Source organism: Brassica napus (genome assembly GCF_020379485.1).
Source record: "Brassica napus cultivar Da-Ae chromosome A6 unlocalized genomic scaffold, Da-Ae chrA06_Random_10, whole genome shotgun sequence".
Classification (NCBI taxonomy): Eukaryota; Viridiplantae; Streptophyta; class Magnoliopsida; order Brassicales; family Brassicaceae; genus Brassica; species Brassica napus.
In genome coordinates, this window is record NW_026014048.1 from 28467 (window position 1) to 39538 (window position 11072).

The 11072-nt window shown below is 36.1% G+C and overlaps 3 protein-coding genes across 6 annotated transcripts; all 3 read right to left on the reverse strand.

Annotated features, from left to right (window-relative positions):
• Positions 1-46: 46 nt before the first annotated feature.
• Positions 47-2396, reverse strand: LOC125594344 (transcription factor MYB53-like). The gene is made up of 3 exons (XM_048770613.1): positions 1087-2396; positions 886-1015; positions 47-750 (listed from the first exon to the last, which is right to left on the reverse strand). The coding sequence occupies exons 1-3, from the start codon at positions 1223-1225 to the stop codon at positions 93-95; spliced, it is 927 nt and encodes a 308-aa protein (XP_048626570.1). The 5' UTR covers positions 1226-2396; the 3' UTR covers positions 47-92.
• A 3195-nt stretch (positions 2397-5591) lies between these two features.
• Positions 5592-6734, reverse strand: LOC125594346 (50S ribosomal protein L29, chloroplastic-like). The gene is made up of 2 exons (XM_048770618.1): positions 6250-6734; positions 5592-5916 (listed from the first exon to the last, which is right to left on the reverse strand). Exons 1-2 carry the CDS (start codon positions 6574-6576, stop codon positions 5734-5736), a joined length of 510 nt encoding a protein of 169 aa, XP_048626575.1. The 5' UTR covers positions 6577-6734; the 3' UTR covers positions 5592-5733.
• Positions 6735-6859: 125 nt separating this feature from the next.
• LOC125594345 (transcription factor TGA1) lies at positions 6860-10405 on the reverse strand. Of its 4 annotated transcripts, none has more exons than XM_048770615.1 (9): positions 10170-10405; positions 8924-9111; positions 8747-8818; positions 8613-8672; positions 8462-8539; positions 8158-8221; positions 7805-8076; positions 7393-7620; positions 6860-7312 (listed from the first exon to the last, which is right to left on the reverse strand). In XM_048770615.1, the coding sequence occupies exons 2-9, from the start codon at positions 9098-9100 to the stop codon at positions 7160-7162; spliced, it is 1104 nt and encodes a 367-aa protein (XP_048626572.1). In that variant the 5' UTR covers positions 9101-9111; positions 10170-10405; the 3' UTR covers positions 6860-7159. The 4 variants fall into 4 exon arrangements, with proteins under 4 accessions (XP_048626572.1, XP_048626574.1, XP_048626573.1 ...); XM_048770617.1 differs by lacking the exon at positions 10170-10405 and adding an exon at positions 9808-9912; XM_048770616.1 differs by lacking the exon at positions 10170-10405 and adding an exon at positions 9334-9739.
• Positions 10406-11072: the final 667 nt, after the last annotated feature.

An 11072-nucleotide genomic window follows, 5' to 3' on the forward strand; every position in this document is an offset into this window, starting at 1 on the left:
CACACATCATGAAGTAACGTACAGATGTAGAACCTCCACATGCAAATAAACATTAAACAATCATGTTTTCTTGAAACATATACAAACATACGTCAAGATTGATAAGTAAACATGGAGTCATCAAAGAGATGATCAGGCCAATCTACAGAGCCTGTAGCTGCTACCTCTTGCTCATGGCTTGAGGAAGCCTGGTTCAGAACCAAATCATCACCCAAAGGGGAAGGATCATGAGAAGGCAACATAGTTTGGTTCAAGCTAGGTGGTTCATGCGACCATATTGGAGAATTGTTTTGACTGAAATGATTTTCCTCTAGGGTTTTGAGAGATGGGAGGTTGTTGTTGAAGTCTTGAAGACAAGAAGTGAGGTCAAGATTATTGGTATTGTAGTTTTCTTTGGTGAGGAGATTGAGAATGTTCAACTCATTAGGGTTAATGTTGTTACTACTACTCATGGCAAGAGGAGGAGCTTGAAGTAAGTAGTTTAGCAACTGGAGCTTAGCCATCTCACCTTGGAGATTCAGTAAAGCTTGTTGATCTTCAAATGGAACCTGTTGCTGGAGATCAACAAGTCCTCTAAGGTTGGAGAGAGACATGAGCTGAGATAAGCTAGAGAAGATATCATCCGTTCTTGGACGATGAGTCATGGGATCAAAGCCCATCTGAATCAGCTTCTTCTTCAAATGAGTGTTCCAGAAATTCTTGATCTCGTTATCTGTTCTTCCTTGTAAGTGGCTTGCAATCATTGACCACCTTATATACACAATCATTACCAATAACATTATTCAATGAGTAACGAGGGAAAAAACAATCCATGCATGACCAAGAGTAACAAGATTTATATTAACATTTTAGCAAAAAAAAAAAGAGTTACAAGATTTTCTTTACTTGTTTCCAAGAACCGCATGAAGGTTCAAGATGGTCTCTTCTTCCTCTTGTGAGAATTTGCCTCGCTTAATGTCAGGTCTCAAATAGTTTGTCCATCGTAGCCTACAACTCTTCCCACACCTGTTAAGACCTGAACATAATAAAACATATATAGTCACAAGACAAGAACTAGGTTTCCATCAAAGTCTTTGAAGATGTTACCAGCGAGTTTGGGAAGAGCACTCCAGCTTCTATGGCCATGTTTGTGGATATAACTGATGAGTTTATCATCTTCCTCAGGCAACCATGGACCTTTCTTCAGAGTACCGGTTTCATCAGCTGAGAGAGGAGATCTTCCCATGTTTGATGAACGATCTGTATCTAACAACGGTCTCTCCTCCTCTTCTTGTTTACCTTCTCTCTTAACTGTCAAAAAGATTTGGTCGATTGCCTCCTTTCTTCACAACCACTAACTGCTTCTTATATTTCTATTTATATATAGCTGAGCTTCCCTCTCTCTCACTCACCACGTGCTTCTTTCTTATTCGCATACAAAAACAACCCATGTCGCTATCACCCTTTACACTACATTGTCTCTTCTTTATTCTTTCGGTATACGTACCGTATAACAACTTATAGTACAAGCAATCTTCTTCTGGGACACTATTCAAGATCTTGAGATCTTTAGTCTAGAGTCATGTGTTTCACGAATTAATATATATCGTGAATAGTACATGCAGACATAATAACATGAGGCATATTGGCATGCAGTCGCATTGCTTGGGTATATAGGTGGAGTAGAACAAGGGAGCTATAAACTATTCAAATCATTATTTAATCATAGCCTGACAAACAAATAAAAGTTACAAAAAGAAGTCAGCACTAACGACAGATGTCACCTCAAGTATGGCTGAAGAGACACCTCCTTTGGCACGCAAAGATAAGTTTCTAATTCCTCATGACACTTATGTATTTGGTGTTATATATATAGTTGTATTTTCTTCGTATCAAGCCATGACCCATTAGCAAAGAGAGATTTGTCTCTGATAGTGAGATAAGTGATGCAGAGAAACTTACTATAAGTCTTAAGAGTCTCAAAATACTGGAAACTGGAGCAGCATTGATCATATCAGTATATATGATCGATGAGAAGTTATGTATCTGTGAGAAGAGACGTTACTGTTGATTGATAATGTTGACAGGCTTGATGTTGACACATTTTTTGTTGAAAATTAGAAGGAGCTTGTTAGAGGAGAGGTTGGTGCAGAAATGATCTAAATCTCCACCATCTTTGAAACCTACAAGACTTTTTCTCCCACTGCCTCTGCATTGGACCAAATGGCATTTCTTGTCTTTTTCTTCTGTGTCTTCTCCATAAAGTAGTTGATAGGTTTTTCCCCATTTTTTCAAAATGAAAGATAAATTGTCCTCTTTTGACCCAGAAAGAAGAAACTAACTTGTCCTCAAGAAACAAATTCTAAGATCTATACATGAATATTGAATAAGGAAACGTTTTCACAATATTAAGGTATCAAGTCTGTTATAACTTCACTGCATCTACGAACTAAGTATGTATTCCCCAATAGGTTTATCAAATTGTCAAGGTTTCCATTGTGTATATCATCTGTTCAGTTGTCCTCTATATAACATATGATATATATCATAAAGTGATTTGCGAAAAAATATGTGTTTACATTATGCGGAGTATGAAAAGACATAAGGTTAATTTCATCATATAATGGACGAAACCTGCAGTAACTCTGCAACTGCAAGGCAGCATGATGTAGGTGATAATGTGTAAATTCACGCACTAGAAGTGTCTAAAATGTAGAATTCTCTATTTCCATCTAACCCTAGCAAGATAGACCTGTGATAAGCCAGTAAATTTCATCATTATAAGAAAAAAAATCCTACAAGTTCAAAAAGTATGGTTAAGCAGCGGAGAAACCTTGAATATTTTCTAGAGAGACTAGAGAGAGAGACATTTGAGTTGCTTGTCAGTCTAGGGTTTCTCATAGAGTGGACCACACCACAATCTCACTGGAGGAAGCAGGTACAGTAAATATTAAAGAAATAAGGAAGGCACTGATAGGTTCATACTAAAATAATTGATTTTAAGGTTCACTTTAAACCATTCTTTTCATCAAATATATAAAATAAAATGGTTGTCAATGTCAGATGAAAACTGATTTGCTTCTTCTCATATGTTCCTAACCAACACATCTAAACTATGACTTTCAAAGCCAAGTTTGATATAAAGAAAGTTCACTTATTCCCTATTTTCTGTATCTCTGAAGAGGATGCATATCGAGCTGAAGACTATATATTAGTCATATACACATTTGTACCCAATTTTTTATTTCATGAGATCCAGGATGACACTATCCAACTTTGTGGATTCTTATATATGCAGTGATATTTGAAACTGGTACTTACACAATTATGAGAAAACTAACATGGTCCTGAAAGAGAATGCAATGAGTAAAAAAATGAGACCAATGTACTCGCGCGTATAGTCTTACTTCAAGAACAAGCTTTGAAGTCATGAGTATATTCAGACATCAAGTTAAACTTCTTTTTCTACTGTTCTCATGGGAGCAGCTTTGTTAGAAATCAGGTCCAGATGTGGGGTCAGAAGACTCGTTTTGTGATTTTGATCACACAACTAATTAATCTACTAATGGTTGAAGAATTTCTTTCTTCAACATTTGGTTTTGTTAGCAATTGTTCTAAAGACTAATAAATACCTAATAATTGAAACCAAAAAAATAAATACAGACAAGAACCCACTATTCAAAATCATCTAGCATTGCACTTTCCTCAAAGGGTAAATCTGCTAAAAAGTACATCACAAGAAAGAAACCTGCAAGAACATGGGACATATGTAACTTGAAGAAAAAATGCAATGCTAAATTATAAACGTGAAGTCATTCTTAAGTATTATATGAACCAAAATGAGTGGGCCTTAAGCGTAACTTTCTTAGGCATCAACCACTACATGTAAATTTTAGGTGGCTGCGATCCTTTCATTGATGACATCAGTTTTACAGCTAATTAAAGACAGTGAAAGATGGAGATGGAGACAATGGCATTATAATGCTATTATAGTTAGAGCTCCACATCGAATTAATTTAGATGCATCAATTAACATATATTGCTCAAAACCAATCAAAACTAGATATTTACGAAACAAACCCTCTTTATGAAGCAATCACATTTTGCTTCATGTTTCTTTCAAAAAAAAAATAACGGAAATCATGTTAAAACTGATTACCATTTATGAAGCAATCACATTTTGCTTCATGAACTGAATCAAAACTTTTAATGAGTACTGACATTGGTGAACAAAAAAATTGGGCAGAAGCATCAACTGACCTCAGAATTTAACAGGGCTGGTCTTGTTCATTGTTTCCTTCACAGGCCTATCACGAAGAAGACGATAATTAACATTAATGTTGCTTTTAATTAATGAGATAGTTGTTGGAGCAAAGACAAAAATTTAGGAAAGCTTTTTTGCATGAAAAGCAAGTCACATGTTGTGATCCAGAAGAACTACCAAGATCTTTGCATGAATATATACGTAAAAGCATCATAGAAATCTGTGTAGACCTTTTAAAGCACATGGAGTTGGTGAGACAGTTCTTCAGAGAATATTAATGCTATTCTCATATGCAAACCTCATAAATCTTCTTTAGATATGCATTTTTTGTCTTAAGCCTCTTGTACTTAATATCAAGAACATCGCTTATCTTTGCTGAACTTTGATATTTGGACATTAATTAATATTTTCTCAGATACACAAAAAAATATTAATTCTCACAATTCAGCTAGGCCGAACGTGAAAGACTTGGTCAGTTTGTGAAATGCAGGATAACAAACTGCAAGTGTAAACTGATTGGTGTGAACAGCATAATGCAGCTGTCAAACTTAAACATAACATAAACTATATGCATTAAAATGTGGAGTTTTGACCATTGTTTCGTAACACAATAATTAATTGTGGGCAGATAGATCTTTTCAAAACATCTTTTGACTTAACCCTTGTATGTAAGGGTATTAGGTAAAGATTATCGTGGTCCAGATCACAGCTATTTCATCACTTCTGACGTTATTCCAAAAAAAAAGAATAGCGATGAAAATCAGTAGAACATGAGCATCTCATATCAAGAAAGACGTCTAACTAATTTAACAACCTAGCAATGATCAATAACTCAGCGAAAACCTTGATATGTACTACAAACTTCGCATTGTTTGTGAATGAAACATTGACTCTTAGCAGCATGTCAGTGATGAGGATCAAATCAGTACTCCCGGGTCTAATCATGTGAATAATATGAATGGAATATTGTCAATAAGAAGTGGGTTTGGTTTAGATAACATAATAAAACTGCATTATTAAATATGTTTTATCATCAGTCATATTCAAACTTTCTAGAAAAAAACCAGCAGTATTGAATTATTTTAATTAATCATCATTCCGTACGAAGATTTTCAATACCACCTCTGATGATCCTGACTCCTGAGTGAGAAGATTATGGCCACATCTTCCTACTAAATCAGTAAAGGCGAGGCAGTAAACAGAAAATCAACTAAGAAGACTAGAAGATGCAGTTCTTATATGGGCTTCAAGCCCAATAAGAAACATCACTCGGAAGCATGATCATATTGTATGTTAGAATCCTCAAAATGGTCAAGAACAGAGCTACTTTTTCGTTGAGTTATAGAAATTTATGTAAACTGCTTAATGAACAAAGTTTTTACACCAACAGAACAACAACAAAATAGCATGGTTACCAGCAACAAAGAGTAACATCCCAAGGAAACAAGAAGAAGAAGAGAGCGACCAACAAAATACAATGGGTGGGGTTTTCAGGCGGATTTGGCAGCTTCAGCAGCCTCTTCAGCAGCTTCTTCCTCTTGAAGCTTCTTGAGAGAAGGAGGTGGTCTCACAACAATGCTCTTCTTCCACTGCCTGTCAAGCTTCCTCGACAACCTCTTCCCTATCCCTTCTTCTATCTCCCTCTCCCTTCTCACCGTCAATATCCTCGCTACCTAAAATCAAACACACACCCAAAATAACACACATCTTTTAGTCCCATATAACAGAGAGAGCGACTTACGTCTACACAAGATATGACACAACACTCAGGACTTATGTCTTAACTGAAAAAAAAGAGAGAGGTAAAACCAAAAGCCGATAACTTTGTGTAGTGTATATCAAGTTACAAAGACATGACACAAAGCTCAGGACTTTATATGTCTTAACTGCAAGACTCTAACCAAAGGACATGAAACCTCGAATCTAAGCTATACACACATTGTCCAAAGAGTAATTAATTGCTAACATCTTCTAAAACTTCAAACTAGATTCAATGTAAAGCTTACTTGTTTCTTCATGCGGCGAAACTCGCTTGACTTGAACTCGTTCCTCGCCGATTTCTGGAGACGGAGCATAAAGAGCTCTCCTTTAAGGTCAATCACCTCCTCGTTCAGCTCCTCCGTCGTCTTCGCTCTGATTTCTTTCAGCTCCGCCTCTCTTTTCGACATCATCACCGTTAAAGGTTTACGAGACGACGAAGAAATCGGCACGCGAGCAGAGACCTGGTGCTGGATTCTGACACCGTGGAACGAAGAAGAGGTTGAATTCGCTGAAACATTTCCTCGGAGGAAAGTCACCGCCGTCCCCGGCGAGGTAATTGAGAGACTGAGCATTGTGGCTATGGCGATAGAAGAAGAAGAAGAAGAGTTCACTCGCGAGTTCTGAGGATAACGAAAGAAACGCACTTGGAGTTTGGTGATAAGGTTTCTCTTATATCTTTCCGTTTGCCCCTCTATTTACCTTTAATCACGAAATCAACCCAATAGTCTTTAAATTGCAAATAGGACTAGTCAAAATATATTATATTAATTAAGATAAATCTCCGATAGCTTTCAGTAATTTACAAATATTTCCGATAGTTTCTAAATTACAAATACTAGAGATTATGGACAATAATAACTCGAACACGCACATTTTATGTATTATTATTAATTTTAGGACCAAGTTCTATATAATCAAACAAACATCCGAAAAACTTTGTCTCTTTAATAAGCTGCACCCCGGAAAACGAACGCCTCCATCTTTTCTGATATTTACAAGTTTAATACATGTTTTTTCAATTTTTCCTGATTCCGCCGCAGAATAAAAAATAATCATCAGCAGCAACCCCCCCACTTATTATGAGTAATCCTCTGTTTTTCCAAGATGCACTCCTCTTCATTCTTGATTCTTCTTGTTGTTTTCAAAAACTTAAATCTATGTTGGTTCACGATGTCTCGTTGCCCAGCTCGAGCTCAAGGCTCTAAGCCTTTGAAAATACTCACCAAGTGCCAATAATCCTCGAGCCGCTTGTCTTGTGGTCAAGATCCTATGCATTTGTTGCAATGTCTCGTGTCTCAAGTGATCAGCCTAATAAACAGTAATTAAGAAACTGATTGCTACTATTGTATTGGTTAAAAAAGGATTATTATTATCTATTTATCTTTTACCTGATTAACAAAACTGACCAAAGCTTCTAATCTCTCCATTGCAGAATTCACCTGAGGAATATAGTTTCCTTCACCCAGTCCTCCACGTGCAACGCACTCCGCAAGTGTGTGTTGTAGCTTCTCCATACCTTGAGATAACGCGTCCTCAGCTTGCTGACATGATTGTCTTAAGTTGCATACATCTAGAACTTGTTGATCCGTCATGACATCAAAATGTGGCAAAAGAACCTGCCAAAACATATCAAGAATGTAACCAGAGCCGGATATGAGAATTTGGGGGCTATAAACATTTTTTTTAAAAAATATTTATAAGAAACCTACAAAAATTATGAGGCCAAGGCCTTATGTTTCAGTGGGCTATGTAACACATTTCTTTCGATTTAACTTATGTTCGATGTTTCTGATTTGTTACCTTGAGAAGATCAGAGGGTCGAAACCCTCCAATCCAAAGAAAGAACCGCTCTGCAGAAGTTCTCCACATCCCTGACATGACGAAGAAGACATCGGCTTTTGCAGCTGCTGATTTCATCCGGAATAGCTCAAAGTAATGTTTCATGGTGTTTTCTACTAGCGAACGTAACTCCACATCGGTAACATGTCCATGCAAAACCGTTCTAAGTTCGCATATCTGTCTGTTCTGTTCTTCAATCCAGTGTCCATACTCCATCTCGAAGGCAGCAATCCCTGTCGACAAAACACCATTAAATCTTGACGTTCAAGTTTTGGTTTCTTGTAAAGAAAGACTCAACAGTTCTTGACACAAACCTGGATTCATGGTTTCCGAGAAACCAAGAGAGCTAGTATCTATGCCATTGCCAACGTAGAATCCCTGAAACCATCCAAGTTTCTATCAAAATTTGCGGTATGTTTTTTTTTTTTAATACCAAGAAGTTCGGTGCCAGAACTCGTAATCCCCAGACCCGAAAACTACAACATCTAATATTAGTTTCGTTCAAATGGTTACTCGAACCAGTAAATCTTTGACACAATGCCCATTGTCCTTTTTAGTTGAGCTAATAATCTCTGGTAAGTTTTGGAAAGGAAAGATATAGATTTTGGCTTCAATAACCTGTTGTCTAGCGCGATCGAGTTCTTGCTCTAGTTGTATTAGCTTCAACCTGCTTGTTTCCAGCTGCTGGACATAAGCCTGCAGACAGAATCTCCCATTGAGTAAACAAAGATCATAACATTATTGTCTAAGAGAGTAAATAGCGTCATACCTTCTTGCGCAAGCGACTTTTCCTAGCAGCCTCGCGGTTCTGTGCAAGCCGTCTCTGTATCTGTAACAATATTAGACATTTAGTACATTACGTAAGGATTAAAATAAAAACTAATGGAAGCATTAGACATTTACTTTATCTGGATGTCTGGACGTGGAAGCTTCTTGATCAAACATGTGAGGAGTTCCATGGGAAGTATCCTCTGACTAGAAACGAAAATGAGTTCAATAAAGAAAGCGTTTACATGTCTGAAAATAAAAAAATTGTTATTTTCAAGCGATTTGGTACAAGAATGAAGCAAAAAAAGGTACCAAGTTGTTGTTGTCTAGCTTTTGATTATTCGGTATAATAATGTGGCTTGGAGTGTTCATACTTCCTCCATTGCCGATATTGTTCTTGAAAGGTTCTCCCCACATACCAAATTGATGGAGAGGCTCGTATATACCAACTCTACTCGGTGGCACGAAATGTGTTGATGTTGAATTCATGCTTCCCTTCACTGCCAAAATTACAATGTTTTTTAAAACAATATGTGAAAGCATATAAACTAAGCTTTAATATAAGCAATTAGGTCTCAACCAAAAGTTATATCACACAAAGTCAAACGCAAAGAAATAGTAAAAGTTGTGATGTTTCTTTGTGAAACTATTTCAATCTCCAAAGGAACTCAATTCTATTAAGATTACTACTATAAAGAAAACAGGACAATTAACAGAACCACCTTTATATTCCAGAGACTTTATACAAAGGAAATAAATCTGAGAGGGTATGGAAATTCCCTTAGACCTAGGAGAACACTAACAAAGATCACAAGTGAAACATGTGTTTTTTTAAGGTGAAAGTGAAACATATGTTGTAATGACAGCCAAAAAAAACTTATCCTCAATAGTGTTTGGAGGGTGTTGTTAATAGATAAGATCGTAGAAACTGTGCTAAGCAGCAAAAAACGATTCAGTAAGTCAAGTTTCCACTTATTGAGAATGTCACTTTATTTCATCACTAATTGTGGACCAACTTAACAAAAAGATAAACAGTTAAAGACACCTTTAAACAAGAGGAATTTCAAATTTCAATCCAATGTTTACTCAATTCTTGTACGCAACTTTAGGAGAAAGGTGAAATCAAACATAAGCCGGATAGGATCAGAAAAGAAAAAAAAAGAAAAGAGAACATAAGTCAAACACACATAACCTACAAGTGGAGATAGATTGAAACTTTTCTAATACAAGACAGTTCTTAGCAATATTCGACTAATTTCCAGCTTCGATTCCAAGCAACCAGAAAAAAAAAAGACATATTGAAGTGATTCATGAAGTCTATACAATTAATCAAGAGAGAAAAATAAAGGGAATAAAATTAGTCAAAATAATAATTAAGAAAGAATAAAAGGTTTTAAGGCTTTTTAGTGATAACAAGATTATAATGGAGCAGAGTAAAGCCATAAACGACGCCGTGAAATCTCTTGACTTTTCACTTTTTTTTTCCTCTCTCGCTTTCACTACACAGAGAAAACAAAAACACAAGAGATAGGCTAAGAACAGAGATCTCAAGCCAAACCTTTTGATTGTTTCTTATGTCGCGATAAAACATGAAAGAAATAAAGAAGACTTCAGCGACAAGACTGGACGTAAAGCACGGAAGTACGTAGTTCGAATCCGACCGTAAACAGAAGGGATTTTAAAAGCTCTTCCTTCTGTCTCAGAAACTCAGGTCTCACCATCTTGAAGGAGAAGAAGAGGTATCATGCGAGAACACGACAACTTAAATGAGACCTTTGACGTGGTTATTTAATATATTTCCACAAAAAATGAATTAATAATATATATTTTAGTTTTTTTCTCAAGTTTCAATTTTTTGTGGGTTCTAATGCAGCTACAGTGAGTCAAACCTAATTATTACTTGTTTCTATACTATTTTCCCACGAATTCTTCTATTAATAATAATAAATAGTGGCTGACGAATCCGTATTTGGAGTACCAAAATTTTATTTAGGTATGAAAGCAAATTATTGATAATTAGCGATTTAATATATATGGTTCGAACTTTAATATTCATTAAAAATTTAATTAAATTTTAAAATAAAATTGGTATTTGTTTTTTATTCAGTTGTCATGTCTCTCCACTACCTCTCGCTGATGTGCGCACCAGGTAGATCCATTTTTTATTCTCTTATGAATTCTTCTTTTTATAGCTTTTGTTTAATTTTTATTTTCTTACCTTAACCACGTCTTCTAGTTTCTCTAACCCGCGCATGCGTCGGCGATAACTGGAAGCGCCAGTCCACTCGCTAAACTGGTGAAGAGATTTAGCAGTTCAAGAGAATGAGAATGAGCGCGTCATCATGAGTGGAGAGTACATAGAACATGAGATTCTACTTCGATTCTAATGACGTAACAACGGCTACTTCTAGAATAAATTATTTAAGTAATTCGTACAAAAATACTGATGTTTATCCAAATA

Bases quoted from the DNA above. Each gene is read 5' to 3' on its own strand.
- LOC125594345 (XM_048770614.1), bottom strand. From the start codon at position 9,154: ATGCTTTCACATATTGTTTTAAAAAACATTGTAATTTTGGCAGTGAAG. The intron at 8,540-8,612 runs GTATGACGCTAT...TTCTGTCTGCAG, and splicing joins AAAGTCGCTTGCGCAAGAAG to GCTTATGTCCAGCAGCTGGA. The intron at 7,313-7,392 runs GTAAAAGATAAA...ACTGTTTATTAG, and splicing joins TGGTCAGTTTTGTTAATCAG to GCTGATCACTTGAGACACGA.
- LOC125594344 (XM_048770613.1), bottom strand. From the start codon at position 1,225: ATGGGAAGATCTCCTCTCTCAGCTGATGAAACCGGTACTCTGAAGAAA. The intron at 1,016-1,086 runs GTAACATCTTCA...TATTATGTTCAG, and splicing joins TGCTCTTCCCAAACTCGCTG to GTCTTAACAGGTGTGGGAAG. The intron at 751-885 runs GTAAAGAAAATC...TGTGTATATAAG, and splicing joins CATGCGGTTCTTGGAAACAA to GTGGTCAATGATTGCAAGCC.
- LOC125594346 (XM_048770618.1), bottom strand. From the start codon at position 6,576: ATGCTCAGTCTCTCAATTACCTCGCCGGGGACGGCGGTGACTTTCCTC. The intron at 5,917-6,249 runs GTAAGCTTTACA...GTTTGATTTTAG, and splicing joins TTCGCCGCATGAAGAAACAA to GTAGCGAGGATATTGACGGT.